Source organism: Dicentrarchus labrax, unplaced genomic scaffold (genome assembly GCF_905237075.1).
Source record: "Dicentrarchus labrax unplaced genomic scaffold, dlabrax2021, whole genome shotgun sequence".
Classification (NCBI taxonomy): Eukaryota; Metazoa; Chordata; class Actinopteri; family Moronidae; genus Dicentrarchus; species Dicentrarchus labrax.
The window spans coordinates 5,887,280-5,907,076 of record NW_026136704.1 but is presented as its reverse complement, the minus strand read 5'-3'; the positions used below and the strand labels follow the sequence as shown (position 1 = coordinate 5,907,076).

Here is a 19,797-nt window from a genome sequence, read left to right as displayed (position 1 = left end):
TGCGCCATGTTAAAGCTTCTTTTGTCAGACAGATGTAATCCTTTACGGTCCTTTTATGTGCCTGAACATTTCTGGACTGCATGTGGGAAGTTTTTGCCATCAAAATGTATACCATTGATACTGTATGTGGTAGCGGTGTATCTGTTTGATGATCTTCTGTCCCCTAGTGGCCAAAAATCTATGAATGCAGCTGTCAGTGTTGAACTTATGGGGGACATTTCCGGAGGAGGACTCAGTCAAGTCAATTGCTTTTTTTTTTTTTAAGCAGAGATGGTCATATACTGTACAGTAAGCGGTCATTGAGTCAGATTATTCTGAGTATAGTCCTGCCCAAGCATAAGTGTGCAGTGTATAATTGTTTATTATTGGTTAGTGGATAGATGGATGATAGGTGGGATATTAGCCAAATCTGCGACGCAAAAATGAATACTTTCTGCATTGTGTGTGTTGTAACAGTGCTGGGATCCCTCTGCTCTTTTGGTATGTCAAAATAAAAGCGTTTATTTATACATGTTTTATCCTCAATCCCAATATGGAGGCAGTTATACACATAATAGAAAGGATTTGATGATTCATCAGTGCCACAGACACCCGAAACATGAACTAGCAGGCCGGTCGAGAGGGAAAGCAGCAGAACGAGGAGGAGCGGGGCGCGGTTTCTCTCATGGGAGAGCTGCTCGCATCCTCTGCTGATTTTCGTGTTTCCACAGAAACAACCGTGCAATAATGTTCCCTCCAAGACGGTTACACGCTCCCTGTAAACCCCCACTTGGTTGTGTCTCGTCACGTTTGTTAAGTTGAGTCATGTTCATGTTAAGTGTTTTCTTGTTAGTCCTTCCTGTTTTATTTTGTACTCACCTTTTCCCTCACTGTTCAACCCTGACTTCCTCCCTTTGTGTGTTTTCCCGCCTTTGTAATTGTCTGCCCCACCCCTGATTGCTTTCACCTGTTTCCGCTCTCACGTGGTATAAATAGTCCTTGTCTCCCTTTTGTCTTTGTCAGTTTGTCTTGTTCTGTAAGTCAGTGAGTATTGTCAAGTGTTGTAGTTCAGAGTCCAACTTATTCCATGTACCAATCAAAGTTAGACTTTTGTTTGTATTCTTGAAATCCTCCTAGAGAGCGCCTTTTGTGAAAAAATAAATATCTTTATTTTTTAAACTTCGTCTGTGCCAGAGTCGTGCATTTAGGTCCCCCCCAGCATTTTTGGATACCAACAGTACTTCTCCATAGGTTAACATGTTTATCTTGCAGAATAAAGCTGCTGTGAATACACAGCACAGAGAGCTTTTTGGGCTAAAAACCTCAAGCCTCTCAGCTTCCTCTAAGGCTCTGGGAGCAGCAATAAAAGCAGACTATTACACCCATAAAGCAGTAGTTTTTCCCAGCATCACAGAGAATTATGTTGTTGTTGGTCATTATATTCCACTGTAATATCCACTAGATTCACCTCACAGAGGAAAAACACAAGCAGGCAGCCACAAAAGCTCAGAGCTAATATGAATTCATACTGCAGATGGACTTTTTCTCTAAAATTAAAGAAGATATCCCCTGTGGGATGTTTACATAGAGACCCATTTGCATGAATGTAGTAGTTTTTCAGAGACCCTTTTATGTAATTTTTGTTTTCCAATGAGTAGCCACATTATTAAAACTCATTAAACCACAAACAACATACATCAAGATGAGTACGAGGCAAATTCTCTGTTTGTGTTTGCTTGAATAATTGTGTCACAGTGTTGCTTTTACCACCAGCCCTACAAAGCTCATTAAGGCTGAACATTAATGCAACAATTACAGAGAGAGAGAGAGACAGCTAAAGGACGGGTCACAGCTAGAAAGAGACTGTTTACCTCCATTTCTCCACATGTAATATACTAATGTCCTGTTGGTAAACAACAGTGCATTTGTGCTTTTTTTGTGTGTATATGGTGCACGTGACGGATGAACATCTGTATAAAATAAATTAATATAGGTAATTTTACTCAAAAATAGCCAGCAGTTTTAGGTTATGTTGCTGTGGGGATTTACAGCTAGATATTGAACTTATTCATATAAACAATTAATGCTTTGCACCTTGAAATCTCACAAGCCAAAAAGTGTGTTACTATGACAACCAGCTAATGTGAGCTGTGTCACAGCCCGGCTAGAGAGTAGGACAAAGAGGAGAGGACACACTTTTTAACTAAACATTTATTTAACAAGGTATAGGTGAAACAGTGATAATATAATGTATGTCAATCTGTACATTAGTAGTGTCTGGCGTGTTTGTGTGAGTGACAGTGAAATTGTAATGAACTAAGAAAATTAACACCAAGAAGAGTCTAACCCAAACAACAAACCATATGCCTAGGAAGAGAGTGAGAAACTGACTGACTCATCCAGCTTATATAGCTGAGGAGCAGCAGGTGCTAATTAGTGATGCACTTCCTGCTTCCCTCCTAAAAGGAAACGGGAAAGTATCACCACTACCTCAGTTCAAATTAAATACATTTTCCTATAGCAGGAAGAAAAAGCTGTTATGTCATACACCAGAACTTTATTTCAGAAAGGTAATATAAAAATGTAGTTAAAGTAAATGTTGCCTTGTGTCTGTAATGTGGTGAAACTTAACTAAAATGTACAATAAAACATTGGAAATGAATGAATCTCGTGGGCACCTGTTGCCGGTCCTTAAGTTGCCCCAGAGTGCTGCGGCACTGACTTTGGGAACCATTGACCAAATAAACACAAATTAGTTGCAGCCGGGGGCACAAGAATGAAATGCAGAAAAACTATCCTTTCATCTTAAAATGATTTCACCCAAAGGCCTGCACATAAACAATACCTTAATAGCTTTCCCTTTCTACAGTGGGTACGGAAAGTATTCAGACCCCTTTAAATTTTTCACTCTTTGTTTCATTGCAGCCATTTGCTAGAATCAAAAAAGTTCAATTTATTTCTCATTAATGTACACTCAGCACCCCATCTTGACAGAAAAAGACAGAAATGTAGAAATTTTTGCAAATTTATTAAAAAAGAAAAACTGAAATATCACATGGTCATAAGTATTCAGACCCTTTGCTCAGTATTGAGTAGAAGCACCCTTTTGAGCTACTACAGCCATGAGTCTTCTTGGGAATGATGCAACAAGTTTTTCACACCTGGATTTGGGGATCCTCTGCCATTCTTCCTTGCAGATCCTCTCCAGTTCTGTCAGGTTGGATGGTGAACGTTGGTGGACAGCCATTTTCAGATCTCTCCAGAGATGCTCAATTGGGTTTAGGTCAGGGCTCTGGCTGGGCCAGTCAAGAATGGTCACAGAGTTGTTCCGAAGCCACTCCTTTGTTATTTTAACTGTGTGCTTAGGGTCATTGTCTTGTTGGAAGGTGAACCTTTGGCCCAGTCTGAGGTCCTGAGCACTCTGGAAGAGGTTTTCTTCCAGGATATCTCTGTACTTGGCCGCATTCATCTTTCCTTCAATTGCAACCAGTCGTCCTGTCCCTGCAGCTGAAAAACATCCCCATAGCCTGATGCTGCCACCACCATGTTTCACTGTTGGGATTGTATTGGGCAGGTGATGAGCAGTGCCTGGTTTTCTCCACACATACCGCTTAGAATTAACGCCAAAAAGTTCAATCTTGGTCTCATCCGACCAGAGAATCTTCTTTCTCATAGTCTGGGAGTCCTTCATGTGTTTTTTGGCAAACTCTATGCGGGCTTTCATATGTCTTGCACTGAGGAGAGGCTTCCGTCGGGCCACTCTGCCATAAAGCCCCGACTGGTGCAGGGCTGCAGTGATAGTTGACTTTGTGGAACTTTCTCCCATCTCCCTACTGCATCTCTGGAGCTCAGCCACAGTGATCTTTGGGTTCTTCTTTACCTCTCTCACCAAGGCTCTTCTCCCACAGTTGCTCAAATTGGCTGGACGGCCAGGTCTAGGAAGAGTTCTGGTCGTCCCAAACTTCTTCCATTTAAGGATTATGGAGGCCACTGTGCTCTTAGGAACCTTGAGTGCTGCAGAAATTCTTTTGTAACCTTGGCCAGATCTGTGCCTTGCCACAATTCTGTCTCTGAGCTCCTTGGGCAGTTCCTTCGACCTCATGATTCTCATTTGCTCTGACATGCACTGTGAGCTGTAAGGTCTTATATAGACAGGTGTGTGCCTTTCCTAATCAAGTCCTATCAGTTTAATTAAACACAGCTAGACTCCAATGAAGGAGCAGGACCATCTCAAGGAGGATCAGAAGAAATGGACAGCATGTGAGTTAAATATGAGTGTCACAGCAAAGGGTCTGAATACTTATGACCATGTGATATTTCAGTTTTTCTTTTTTAATAAATTTGCAAAAATTTCTACATTTCTGTTTTTTTCTGTCAAGATGGGGTGCTGAGTGTACATTAATGAGAAATAAAATGAACTTTTTTGATTTTAGCAAATGGCTGCAATGAAACAAAGAGTGAAAAATTTAAAGGGGTCTGACTACTTTCCGTACCCACTGTATATCATGTCATCGGTTTCCCTTATTTATATGCAAGTACCAGCTTTTAGGTATTAAAAGTTATGTAAAATATTGAAGATTATTATTATTAGTTTATTTTTGCTTGTCTTTGGTAGTAATTATTAGTACTGTTTTGATTGACAACAGAGGGTGTCAGATCGTATTTATCTATAAATGCTTACAGAGCTTAATGATACATGATCTTGAAACTACTTTATGTTAGGCCATGTGTCCCCCGAGCATAACATTTTTTTCTGCAATGAATGGACTTACCTATGTGGCTATCCGTTTGAAGTTATCTTTTTAATGTAAATAAGTCATCAAAGTCAGTCATTCAAAAAAAAGCCATGCATTATATTAATAATACTAACTGATAAAAACATTGTTGTTTCAACATAAAAAACTGTGGTCAGGGTTCTGTGGTCCCTGCTACTAAATACTTTGATTAAAACGTGTAGAGTCAACTTAACTGAACTTAAATGAGTTAGCTAGACATAAGCAGTTTAGTTTAGTTCAGCTAACAGCTGCTAAATTATTTCAACAAGAGCTGCCTGGCTCGATATCCAGTAAAGATTCATAATAAAGCAGTTACAAGCCTCACTGTCTGATCATCACAGTTTTTAATGAACTAATAGTAGCCACTGTTACCATGGTTCTAACCACCCTTGTTTTTAAGAAATATTTAATTGTATTGTGTGGATTGCATTTTTTGATTACTTCATTTTAATCGACAGAAATACCATGTCACTCAATTTAATACAAAGGTATAAAAACTGAACATTCAATACAATGGCTTTGTTATTGTGCTATAGTAAAGGTTATACTAAGAACTGATGGACCTGAAAGACTTGTATTTTGACTTGGATTTAACCAAAAGACTTCCTCTGTTTTAAACACTTAATGTATTGTAAACTATATATGTAAGTAAAGTTAGTATCTTTTTCTTTATATTTTTTGCATATCTTGCACAAACTACAAATCATTTGATCATTCTGTGCAATCTCCTCAAGTGTACTCCTTGTCTCTGTTACATTCTTTTTTGAACGAAGTTGTTTCTTCTTTTACAACCTACCATTTTTCTTGCAGATGTCTATCACAACTTTTTTGCTGCCGAGAGCTTATCTCCCCCCACAGCAATCATTAAAGTTTATATGATCTTATCTTTATCGGTAATGAACGGACAACACAAGCACCCGCAGTGTAAAGGGCACGCTCAGGTAGCAGCTGCACACACGTTACTGCTTCCAGCCCTCTAAATATTTAAAGGTGTTGTAGGCGGCCAGCAATTGGAGCTTACTTCTGAAAATGACATTTCAGGTGACTGTGTTGCTTCTGATTTAATAAGTGGCCGTCATCTATCCCCTAGAACAAAAGATACTGAGCAAAGTGTTCACTAATAACATCATCTCCACACAGTCCATTAGCAAAACTCTGACAAAGCCTGGAGTTGGAATGAAGTATTGACATTTGTGTAGATGCAGAGGACAATGTATACTGTAAATTCACATAATTGTTCTCTTTATACTGATGTTCAGCTCAATTGCACAGAAATTAGATATTTCATACTGCAAACATTGTGCTTCTACTAATATGCAAATCTATCACCTACCAAACATTTGGTTCAAAGGAAGATATTGTAGCTCAACAATGACTGGACCGATTGCCACAAAACTGGCTGTAGACATTAAAATGGCTAGATGAGACTGCAGAGGCAAGTAAACATAATCTATTGATCACATGCAGTTTGTGTGTTATCACTGCCCCTAACATTTGCCTAAACTGCCATTGCCTAACAGCTGGTGTTGGTACACTCGCACTAAGAAGATATTAACCAAGCTCCGAAGAACAGCTGTAGACTGTGAAGCAAAGTGGCCACATTCATGCCACCAAATTAGCTTTTGTTCTTGAACCTGTTCCGTTCATGATTCCTGGAATCTTGTTGTTATCTAGCAAACCAGCCTGCATTTCCACCAGTTTTGAGTGGAACAATTGTAATCAGCATGCATTATCAACTTCTTTGCACCTTATCTACCTATTTATCTTTTTTATCTTTTCTACCTAAGTATTTTATTCTATTGTTGTATTTTATTCTATTGTATTTTATTGTTTTTAAATGTAACTGGCTGCTATGATGACCCAATTTCCCATCGGGGGTTAATAAAGTCTATCTGGTGTGTTCTGTCTATTATCATCTTTATCTATCTATCTATCTATCTATCTATCTATCTATCTATCTATCTATCTATCTATCTATCTATCTATCTATCTATCTATCTATCTATCTATCTATCTATCTATCTATCTATCTAAACTGCTATTTTTTGGCTCCAGTGGGGAACCAACTTTTCAGATTCCAAACAACTTTAGTTTTGGTTAAAATGTTCCGAACGGTTCAAAACTAGGTGCCTGTTGGTGGATCATTTGACACACTAAAAAGATCTTTTCCCATACTCAATAAATTAGGGATGCACCGATACCGATACTGGTATCGGGCCGATACTAGTCTTATATACTCGTACTCGTTAAAGTTAATCGATACCATGAACCGATACCAATTTATTACATGCAATTGCTTTGCATGAAGACCGCGATCAGAGGGTGGCTTGTCATCATTGGCGGCTAGGAGAGAGGTCCCCACACAGCAAAAGGACTCCGTGGCGAGGTATGGCGGCTTCCGGAACGGACCCGCGAAACGGACCCGTATCGGTGTCCACTTGCTCTCAGTGACGGATCCGCTACGAAGGCGGATTGCGGACCCGGCGTGGCTCCGTGCTGCATCCACTATTAAAACCTTAACTCCGGGTCCGCATGAATTTCCTAAACGGACCCGCCGCGGACCAGCAATGGACTCATAAAAATCCTGGCTCAATCTGGCCCGAGTCCGTTTTGGACCCGTTTATCTCATTTTCAAAATCCCTTCTGGTCTTGCTGTAGGATAAAATAGGATAAACTAAACTATAGGATAAAACTAAAACTATCACTAGGCCTAAGCTTAAATCTGCATTGCCTTGTATTTTTAACCTAACAATTTTGTCAGAAAAGGTTGAAGTCAAGACATCAATATAGCCTACTGTACAAAAGTAATCACTACTCAATGGAAATATAAAATTGACATTTACATTTAAGGAAAGTTATAGGTTATAGCCTATTCTGTTTCTTGTTAGGTTACTCTACATTCATTTTGTGGTCAAAACCTAATGTAGTGCATTTTTTTTTTGTGGTAGAAGTATCGGCATCGGTACTCTGTATCGGCAAGTACTCAGATCCAAGTATCGGTATCGTATCGGTTTGAAAAAAAGTGGTATCGTTGCATCCCTACAATAAATACAAAAGGAACTGCTTGGAGAACCACATCAGTAAATTATTTCAAGCCATTCAGCTGTGCAGGAAGTCAGTCAACCCTGGAGGAAGTTTCTAGGACTCTAGTGTGCATGCTCTATGAACCCAAAACTGTCGAAGCTCGGAGCATGTTTGGAGCAAATTTCATAAGAATGAATGGGGATCCATCTTGGAACACAGTATCCTTATATTTGATTTTGCTGACCCGATGGCCCTTCCTCTTGAGCCTCATATTGTGTTTCATATCATGGCATGTGATGAACATTGCTGCCTTTAGGGGCCAATTGTGGGCTTTATCTGGTTCATACTGGTAAATTAAACCAAAATTCTCCTCTTTCCTTTGTTGTTTCAGACTTATTTATTTTAATTTAACCAGTTATTTCTTGTCCTCCATCTTTTCATTTAGCCAATAAACTCTCATACCTGCTGCCTTCCTGACATTGGACATTTCACTACTTTCTACTTTTACTCCCTTCCCCTGTCATCCTCTCTTGTCAATGTTAACGCTCCCAACTCTTGTCCTCTTCTCTCCTCAGCTGCCATCGAGGCCTGCCTGGGTCACCTGCTGAAGAGACGGGCAGCCGGCTTTCTCCGCAGCGACAAGATCGCCGCCCTCTTCACCAAAGTCGGCAAAGTCTACGACACAGCCGGCGAGGTCTGCCGCAAAGTGCAAGAGCAACTCCAGCAGCAGGCTGATCTCACCAGGTTGGTCACCTCTCCCTTTGTTTTCACTTCCTACTGAACTGATTTCATACAAAACTTCACCTATGCAACATTGAGCGAGTACTCATTAAATGCCATTTAAGAGACAGTTTTGATTTCACATTTAAGTTTCAATTCATAATTTCCTGATTGGAGAGGGAACATACCTGACACCACAATCAGAATTTAATTTGTGCAAATTGAGTGAATCTGCCGTCGTAATGAGAGGGGAAGAGACACTCTTCTCCATTACAGCCCACTTTGTGATAGAGGATAATAAGAATCCTAGTGTAGCTTTAATTATGCACTGGAACATCAACTAATTAACATCAGCTACAATAAATTTACTATCAGAGGCAGTTTTTTAACAGGGTGGACACAATAACAGGAACACCCTGTAATACATCTCTGAAAAGGTTAGATTCACATTTTTTTTTCAGATTTTTGAAAGGGCTCGTTCTATAGTGTTGCAAGTCTTTGAGAGATAGAACCTGACATGATCACCCAACTCTCTAGGCAGAGTTTTCCAGCACACATTTTCTGTGCTGTTCCTCAACATTGAACATTTCAACATGCAATAAACTTTTCAGTATGGATAGATAGGAAATAATTGGCTTAATTCAATTTTAAATCAAATTTTTGAGAATTTCAAGGGTTGAATCTGCCTCTACAGTTACATTTATTTTCTGCCATTTGTAGTATGTACATAGACAGATTTATTTCAACATTGTCAGCTGTCATTCCTTGTACACCAGGTCATTATGTCCATGTAAAACACACAGCTACAGACACACTCCATCACCAGCGGACACAATCCCTGGTCAGTTGAGTGTTTACTAAAGCTCAGCAATCTGTGTACACACTGTGATAAGCCTCAGGCCCGTTTCTATGTGTGTGTGTGTGTGTGTGTGTGTGTGTGTGTGTGTGTGTGTGTGTGTGTGTGTGTGTGTGCGCAAAGGGGGGTCAGTATGTATACTTGCGTACGTGTGCTTGCTCATATGTATTTCTGCGTGTATGTGTGTACACACAGAGTATGATAAACTGCTTTATCTGCAGGCACTTAGGTACTAGCTGAGCTGTTTGCAAGCCCATTAATTGTCCATTAGCTTGAGCCACATGGCTACCACATGTCTCTCCCAGGCTACAGGGACAGTTTTTTCCAAATGGAGGAGAGAGCGCTTTGGGCAACAAGCGCACACACACACACACACACACACACACACACACACACCTCCATGTATGCATAAATGATGCACAAACAATAAAACACAGACAGAATGTGTAGCGAGACATCACTGCAACATGGCTGCATTATGTGATGTAAATCAGTGTGGAGTTAAATGTGTTTGGGTATGCTGGGCGCTCAGCTCTCCGTCTACATATCAGCCGCCGTCTCTCGTTCATCTGTCATATCCCATTGGCCTTTATTTCCCCAGACAGACTGCACACAACAATAAAGCCTATTATTGTACATGAATCTGGTTTGCACAAGTCCAACCCCTCCACCAGAATGCATACATGCATTAATGCACACTCACACAGGCATGTTCCCACCCCCACCCCCCTTCTCCCTGTCATCCCACCTCAGGGCTCCATTTCTCATGTACCCCGGTTACCATGACAATGTGGTTTGCGCCACTGCCAGCAAAAGAGGCAGAGAGCATGATGGGAAACAAGAGACAGGGAGAGAGAATATGAGCAGACATCAACAGTGGAATAAAGAGTTATTACAGCAGAGCAGGGCTGGATTGTCTGGATCTCTCTCTGTGTGTGTGTGTGTGTGTGTGTGTGTGTGTGTGTGTGTGTGTGTGTGTGTGTGTGTGTGTGTGTGTGTGTGTGTGTGTGTGTGTGTGTGGTGAAGAGGTTGTGTTTTAGCCTGTGTTTGCCAAAGGCTGCCAGTGGACACCCTGCCGTGGCTCCTTGTCTCTCTGTGATGTATTCCTTAATAACCTTCCGTCTCAAACTCCTTTTTTAATCTTACTAAAAGAGATATTGAGAAAGTGATAAATTAGCAACACACCGCCCTCTTTCACTCTCTCCATCCCTCTCCTTCTCTTCCTGACACACAGGGGTAAAGAGCAAAACTAGCATATCATATGCATCCATTTCCTATCCTGCAGTGCTTACAGCAGACCTGCTGTAGCAACGGCTCTCATACACATTAAAGGATAATTCCACTTTATAACAACTGCGGTCTTATTTTCATAGTTACGTATTCTGTAAAGTAAAAGTTAGGATCTCTGATCTGGCGACATTGTGTAAGCAGTCCAGTGGGGCAAGAAACATGAGGGTAAATTGATCACCCAAACAAGAATTTTTAGTTTTTATTTAAGCTTTATTTTACTGGGAATATTCCCACTGAGATTTAAAATTTCTTTTACAAGGGAGTCCTGGCCAAGAAACCAGCATGACGTTTCAGATGAAAGAAAAAATGTTAAACTTAAAACAGTAAAACATTAAAGGTCCAGTGTGGGAGTTCGCCATGTTGAACCGCCCTGTTTCTCTAGTATCTCTTAACGGACTAACCACACACTGTCTCTAAATATCAGAAATGCTTCCAGTGCTGCCTAATATTCGGGATCAGTGCACAGACTGGCAGACTGACTACGTGACAGTAGATGAGCTAGCACTACTTCTAGCAAGCTAATCTGCGAGCATGTTTATTACTGACTAGTATTTGCTGTGTCAGGTACTATTAGACTACTGTGTGTTTCATGTTATATAAATGTTAGAATGGATACATTTCAGTAGGAATTGAACAGAAAATGACAGTTGGGCTGAAACGATCAGTCGATCGACTCAACCTAATTGATTGCAAATGTCAGTGGGTCCCTCCATGTGAACAGATGTAACGCATCGTCAGGCCTTGCACAAGAACTGAAATCCACATCATGCAAATCCAGAGCCTAATAAATCACCCTGACATATTTCTTTTCACATTCATATCCATTTGTCAGCTCAAAATGTAATCACTGTAATCAATGCAGTTAGCTACATGTTGACATTTGTTGACATTTTGAAAAGACCGATGACAGAGCGCAGCGCGGAGGAGGACAGACGGCACACTGGAGGAAGGGATGTTTCCATAGAGGAGATCTACACATTTGATCAAACCTTCGATAATTACAAAGAGATTATACACTTATGTGAACAGATGCTTAGAGGCAATACACAGAATGAATTATTTCCTTCAGTGTGCACAATAATGTAATGTTATATTCACATTTGTTTTATAAAACTTCAAAGATCAATCCAGAATCAAAATACTCCTCAAAGTAGCCAAGACTGACCATAAAGGTTGTTTCTTTATTAAACCTTTTGGTTTTTATCTCCAAGCATTTTCATTTTTTATATTAATGTATTCATTGTGCCAATTCAGCTAATAGCAGCAGCGATGCCCTTTTTGGCGTGTAACTGCAGGCATCAATTTTATAAACTTGAGATTATCAGTCCTGTGTATATAGCAAGCATTAGCTCAGAACCTAGCTTCTATAAATGATCCTTAGAATCTCTGTCAAAGTACGTTATCCATCATCTCCGTAATAAAGAGAGAATGGAGAGAAACTGCCTTGCACAAATACTTCTTTGCCCTAATACAGTATACATACTATAAAGTCTAGAAAGAAGAAAATGTGTAAAAAATAGTGTGTGTGCTTAGGGTTTGCCCAAGCCAAGTACTGCTAAGCCACAAAAGAAGCAAACAGGTACAGGAAGGAAAAGGTCTCCTTGTGACCAATGCAATTACAGTAAAGTCAATGTGGAAAAACGGGGCCCCTCGTGTGGGCCTGTGGGTATGTTATGTACTGTATGCAAGCAGCTCACCCAAGACAGTTCTATTACTTATTGACCTTTTTCTCAGAGCGGTGGCACCAACATTGCATCATATGTGTGTTTGTATAGTGAGGAATAAATGCTATATTCTAAAGAAGACAAAGAGTCTAAAGGTGCTTGCTTCTGTACACCCCACAATTTAACCTCTTCATTCCCAGACCAAAAGTTATATTTTTGAGATTCCATTGATGTCTGTGTCCATTCATTTGATTATTGTTTTTCAGACTGGATGAAATAATTGAATAAAACTGTGATGCACAGACCCATTTATCTGTTCTCTTATTAGCTTCAAAAATAGATGTATCGAACCTGTACTCTCTCCAGATAACCAGGACTATCTGATATTGAAGAAACATGTGTGGGAGCATGTGTTTAGCCTGTGCCGTAGCAATCTGCCTGCCTGTGAGATAATGAGACATCTTGTTTGCACAGTTGACTTTTGACGTGGTGAAGGCATAATGGTCCAGATCAGGAGGTCACCAGACCAACACACAGACTGATCGTATCATCCTTTGGCCCTGTTGGTGGTGTGGAAAAGACGATGTTTAGAAATGAATTACAGTCCAAGTAACAAAAAAAGCAACTTATAGCTCAAGTTATTAAGTATATAGGAGGAGATGCTCATGTTTCATGTCAGAACTACATAACAACACACTGCAGGTTTTATTGAGACAAGGAAGATCCAGTCTCTTCTTCTGTCTTATGTCTGACATCATCCTGATGCTCCCCCATCCCCTGGAGTACTGTCACTGCGTGCGCACACACACACACACACACACACACACACACACACACACACACACACACACACACACACACATACTCTCACTTACACAAAATGGTAGGGGACTGCAAAAATCGTGACTTAGCTGAAACCCCCTTTCACACAAACATGCTAACATCGTGACTGTGGCAGCCGAACCCCCCTCAGCACGGACATGCAAACACACACTCATTAGCTTGTCGAAGTGGGTGTGTTTGAGGGGTTTTGTCTGATTTTTCTGTAGAAGTGCCAGAGATCAAACTCAGTCTGGGATGAAAGTGCTCCTCGTTGTGCGAAATGCTTGAGCCAGCTGATTACTAACATAAAATGGCACCTTTTATCTAACATGGTACAGATTGATTGGAAACAAACCAGTGATCAGCTATTAGAAATAATGATGAGTTGAAATGTAACAACTCATTATGCTGTTAAACGCTGCCTCCCGATGGTCAAAGACACCATTTCTTTTCATTTATTCATTTTTTTAAAAGTATTTTTTGGGGCTTTTATTGCCTTTATGATAAAGACAGCTTAAGACATACAGGAAAGGGGGGCAGAGAGAGAGGGGATGACACACAGCAAAGGGCCGCAGGTCGGATTTGAACCCTGGCCGCTGCAGCAAGGACTCAGCCTTGATACATGGGTTGCCAGCTCTACCCACTGAGCTAACCGGGCGCCCTTTTGTCATTTATTAACCTTCACATTTCTTACTATTATGAGCAAATTTTATTTCCTTTAACATTTTCTCACTTCTTCATTACACACAAAGAACTTACAGCTCCTGTTGGAGCTACATTGTTCCATCATTGGCACAAATTCAATATGTGAAACTGTTAGATCTTTGAAAGGATGTTTGTGGTGCTAAACCAAAGTTATTTAAGTTCTGGTGTTGAATACCCAAAGGCAAAAAGGTAGCAAACACAGATTTTTAGAACAAAGTTGACTAATCACAATTTATACTGGCCATGTCAAACAAACATGCTAACGTTTCAGCCTTGTGGCCTTCATCAGAAATGTGAAACTGCTCCCAGGGGATTTAAGGGTGACTTACCTCACAAACATGGTGCATGCTGGAAAGTAAATGTTGAATGGACCTGTACTTGTATGACACTCAAAGTGCTTTTCCACTACATGCCACATTCGCCCCTTTCACACACATTCACTCAGTCCATTGATGGAACCTAACTCATTCATGCACATCAGGAGCAATTTGGGGTTCAGTATCATGCTCAAGGATAGTAACTATCTAATAGCCAATTAGTGGACGACCCGCTCTGTCTCTGAGCCACAGCACAGCCACACTGCTAATATACTGGTCATGGTAATTTTTATTTTTTATTTTAATTAAACTTGATTCTAAAGTAACATGACCTTAATAAGTAGATTGAACTCTGTATTGTCAACTCAGAAATCAGTCAGCTATACATTTTGAGATTAATTAACTTTAACAAAAAAAATGAAACTTGTATGTTTATGTTAATTTAATAAGAAAAGGTTAGTAAGTAAAGCTTTATTTATATAGCACTTTTATAACACAGAGTTACAAAGTGCTTTACAAAAAACAAAAATAAAAAACACAAACATACATATGGGTCTATATATATATATATAAACATACCCAATCAAACAAACATAAGGAGCATGTAAATACAAACATAAGGAAGATAAAACAAGAGGGAAGGATGAATTTAAAGAGAGACAACAGATGAGGAAACAAACAAGGAGATCTATAAAAGGTTTGCCTGTAGAGGAGGGTTTTGAGCAGCCGCTTAAAACAGTCCACAGATTCAGTGAATCTAAGTGATTGGAGAAGACTATTCCACAATGTTGGCGCTAAAACAGCGAAGGCGCAGTCACCTTTAGATTTACAGTTAGAGCGTGGAATGGATAAAAGGCCGAGATTTGAGGAACGGAGTGGCCGAGGAGCGGAATGAAGAACAAGGAGATCTGAAATGTAACTGGGGGCAAGGTCATGAAGTACATCATATGTAATCAGTAAGATCTTATAATTGATTCTGAATTTTACAGGAAGCCAATGAAGGGATGCGAGAACAGGAGTAATGTGGGGCTGGCGACTGGTTCTGGTTAAAAGTCTGGCGGCTGCATTTTGTACTAACTGTAAACGATTTAACGAAGCTTGACTGAGGCAGGTGTAGAGGGAGTTACAGTAATCTAGACAGGACAAAATGAAGCTGTGAATTAATTGTTCAAGATCATTGGAGGACAAGAAGCTTCAGATTTTTGCAAAATTAGCTGCAGGAAACAGGACTGGACAAGTTTTGTAACATGAAGGTCAAATGTCATACACTGGTCGAAGATGATACCCAGATTCTTAGCAGTGGGTTTGATATTAGTGCGTAATGGTCCAATAAACTGATCAACTGCAGTGACAAAGTTTTCAGGGCCAAATAAAATTTGGACAGTTGATTCAGGTTATTGAGTTTCTCAGAGAAGTAGATCTGTGTATCATCGGCAGTAGATTCTACTAAACTCCTATATATGTTAAAAAACAAATATCTGGGGTGACCAAGGGTTTTATAATGCTGACCATCTTAACATGTACATGTATTATTTCCTGTCAACTCTCTACTGTGTGTTGTCTAATAAATAACAGTTCATATACTATTGTGTTTATTGTTAAATATTCATATCAGTGTCAGACTCAAAAGTCCTGTGTTAGATACAAACATGAACTCTTCGCTGTAGTAGCGGTTGCTAACCGTCTTCTGCTTGTGCCCTGCAGGAGAACCCAAAGCGTGGGCCATGAACCCTTGAGGAGACAGGGATCCTCCACCACCAGCCGCCCCCCTCAGCCTCTTTCTGCCCAGGCCATCAAACACATCTGGGTCCGAACAGCTCTGTTTGAGAAAGTTCTGGACAAGATAGTGCAGTACATTGTGGACAACTCCAGGTGATGCGTTTTATTCTCTGCTCCGTGTCGTTGCACAGCAGTGACTCACAGCACTCCACTGCAGGCTTTGTTGTAGCTGAATGATGAACAGTCCCTTGAATTACCTATTTAGTGCTCCCTTCTCCTCCTGTGTTCGCTCTGTGGTTGCTTTGTTCTGTGCTCTGTCTGGCTAACAACCACTGTGTGCTTCAACAAGCTGTCCGCACTCGGTGTGTCAGTGAAATTATGCACTACCACTTCACTGATCAAAGCCTCAAACATGAAGTGGACTAACAGGATTCACAGACATATGACAATGTGAATCACACTTATTGAATGGAGAAAAATCCACCTTAAAACTTGAGTAGCATTGTGTGATGTTACTGTTCCTGTTAATAACATAGATAATATAGAAAATGTAACATCATGTACAGACGACTGCAGTGTAGTTAATCTAATCTGACCCAGGCATCTGTGGTAAATGTCACCAGTCACACAGTAGGAAATCTATCACAGATACCGCAACCTCAACATAATTTGACTGTGCCCGATGGTTTGGTACACAGAACCACCTTGTAAGTCTCCATTTGAAGCTGTGTTGAAAGGGCAGACACTTTCAAAAAAATACTTTGCAATGAATTGGATGATCAACAGATTATATAATGTAGTCAAACTCTTACTGAAGCCAGTTGGGAGAAGAGCGAAAACTTTTTTTCCATCGGGAAAAGCCTTCAGTGCCGTTCTTTGCTCTTCTTTTAATGAAGACATACTCTCCAGATCTGATAGAACTGATGCTAGCATCTACGCCTCTAATTCTATGCCATAGCTTCAGCAGTTCCTTGAAGGACGCTGATTGGTCCGAACCACTGTGATTTTTGAAAGTAGCGCATAGTTAAAGCCAGGCAAGATGTATTCTCGCGTGATTTCATGGCTCTGTTTGGTTGTTTTCGTTCAGGCTCAGTGGATTCTTGCAAATGCCAAGAGAGCACTAGGAGGAGCAAGAGGAACCAGATTTTTCAGATTATGTGTCTCATTCACTACTGTCAAGATATCATTATGTTTCAGAATATATGACAAAAAGTTATTTTTGTACCTACTGCAGCTTTAATCGTGCAAATCTGTGAGTCAGTCAAGCTGATGATAGTCATTATTTAGGCTGTTAGTGTGGTAAAAATAGCTTCTTCTGTTTGAAATCTAAATTTGCTCAATGAATTACAACGTTGATCTACACATTCAAAAGTTAACCCGAAATTCATAATAATTGGAGTGTGTGCACATGACAATACTTAGTCTACCACATATAGCCCAGGAGGACTCCACATTAGACAACAGATTTAATAAGGTTTTCCTTTGAATCATGTATTTCTGTGTGTTTATCTCTGCAGTAAATACTATGAGAGGGAAGCTCTGATGCATGACTCAGTCTTCGGGCCCATCTTGGCAGCACTGCTGGGTGAGTATATTACACTGTGCTTTAACTGCCAAAAATTACCAGAGAGGAGTAACAAAAAGTACCAAACTACAGGACAAATGTCCCTATATTCATGTAAAATCAATTCTTCGGTAAACAAAGCAGAAAGTTGTTCTGGGAATTGCGACCATAAAAATGTCCACAAATTCAACCACTCTCAGAACTGTGTTGTACAATTTAGAGCCACCTCCACAGACAGTGTGGCAGCAGGAGACTGAAGGCAGAGAGCCCAGACACAAAGTTTAATAAGCAGAAAAACAGGCAGGAGCACAAAACAAACAGCTCAGCAGACTAAACCAGAGGAGACGAGCTGAACAGTGTGACAGCTGGCTGAAGCACTCTATCCACACTGACTAACTAGGTAACGTTGTGCAGATGAGGCAGATAGCGGCTGTAAGGGGGGCTGATGAAGAAATCAGCATTATGTGTTTGGAACAGCACCACACTGAGGACACCTGGTGGACAACTGAGGAACCGTTGGGACAGAAACATGTATTACTGTGTCCAAAAGTTATATATAACTACTAACACTATTTTGTACTGGCTGTGGCTCAGAGGTAAAGCAGGTCATCCACTAATCAGAAGGTTGGCGGTTTGATCTCCGGCTCCTCCCGTTGCATGTCGAAGTGTCCTTAAGCAAGATACTGAACCCCAAATTTCTATGAATGTGGATGAATGAGTTAAATGAATTTTAATCTGCATGCTGCTATTTTTAATTTTAGCTTACTTCATGTACTCAAAACTACTTAAAGGTCCAGTGTGTAGGATTTAGTAGCATCTTGAGGTGAGATTGCAGCCAACTGAAACCCCTTGACTCAACCAAGCATGTAGGAGAACCTGTGGTTGCTGCGAAACTTTCAAAAAATTTTAAATTCTCTATCTAGAGACAGTGGACTTCGAGAAGAGTAGCCACTCCCTCTGTAAATAAACACAGGTCATTCTAAGGTAATCTTATATTCAGGTGATAATCCACTAATGAAAATATACCTATGAATATTAGATTCCATTTCTGACAATAGATCCTCCTTAATGTTACACACTGAATTTATAAATTGAGGAATTACACTGATATTTTTTATTTTATTTACTGTCTGTGCTGTGTTCTCAGTGGGGCCCTGTGCTCTGGAGTACACCAAACTGAAGACGTCGGATCATTTCTGGACAGACCCCTCAGCCAACGAGTTGGTACAGCGCCACCGTATCCATGGGGCCCACCGGGGCCAAGACACCTCAGCCGGCCGCCGGCCTGCTCTGGGGGTGAGTGTGGAGGCTGCCTCAGTCCTTAGGAGATACTGGTGGACGGTGGTGGGTAGGAGTGCTCACTGACAATGTGTGGGATGGGAGTTGTTGTAAAAGTAAGCGGTTGTGTAAGACAGCTGTTCAGGATCTTTTCTGTTTTTAGATCCGCAAGAGGCAGTCCAGTGGCAGCATGTCAGAAGACAGGTTTGCTGCATCAGCTAGGGAGTATGTGGAATCTCTTCACCAAAACTCCAGAACACACCTTCTCTACGGCAAAAACAACGTCCTGGTGCAACCGGTATGACTGCACATTCTCACTTTGTGACCAGTCTTTCTGAACAATACCTGAACAATGGGTTTCAAGTTGGATTTCCTCCATAATCCTACGGAACCAGTGTTGTTTTAGTTTCCGATCTAAATTTGTCCCTTATGCAAAATATGTTTATTTAGGAGCGTTGCATAAAGCATCTTAGGTTGTCCTTTTACCTGAGTGTTTAGACAAAGGCGTACAAGTTGTGCATCACTTATAGTGTCCAGTGGGCTTCAGTCACCATCATTTCAGTCACTGACTGTCTCTTACACACATTATTTCACTTTAAGGACTGCTATGGATCCCTTTAAGTTTTCTGAGAAAATGGTTCCTAAGGACCTTTTAGCAATGCATAAGGGAATACCTAAGTACCTACAGACAAACACCAGATCAAAGGGTTCTGTAATTCGGTTTAACCAACACTTAAATGCATGTTAATGAGGATACTCAAGGGAAAATATTGGACAAGAGACTATGAAAGCTAAACTCCTAACTTAACATTGTAGTTGTTATTGAGCCAGTCTGTTTAGTCTGTTTCTTAAAGCAGACATTTACATATCAGATGATAGCTATCTGTCAAATGATCATATAAAATATGTACTGTGGCACAGATTACACTGATCTGTAAGTTGATCTGAAGTGAACATTGTGCTAAATGTACACTTTAGATTAATCAGACATAATATCAGTGTTACAGCTACACTGTGTGCCTCTAGCTCCTAGCTCTCAGTATTGACTTCATGTCAATCCTTGGCATAAATGTTTTGATAGAAA

General features: G+C 40.4%; 1 protein-coding gene across 4 annotated transcripts in view; it reads left to right on the top strand.

Moving 5' to 3' along the window:
* sgsm2 (small G protein signaling modulator 2) overlaps window positions 1–19,797 on the top strand; it is a 97,629-nt gene that overhangs the window by 51,061 nt on the left and 26,771 nt on the right. For all 4 annotated transcript variants that reach the window (XR_007884405.1, XM_051397763.1, XM_051397762.1 and 1 more), the window contains exons 3-7: window positions 8,354–8,522; window positions 15,857–16,024; window positions 17,389–17,456; window positions 18,583–18,731; window positions 18,877–19,011. Coding sequence is in view for 3 of the 4 variants with exons in the window: in XM_051397763.1 (XP_051253723.1) it covers window positions 8,354–8,522; window positions 15,857–16,024; window positions 17,389–17,456; window positions 18,583–18,731; window positions 18,877–19,011 (689 nt within the window). In the remaining variant the exon portion in view is untranslated. The remainder of the gene's footprint in view (window positions 1–8,353; window positions 8,523–15,856; window positions 16,025–17,388; window positions 17,457–18,582; window positions 18,732–18,876; window positions 19,012–19,797) is intronic.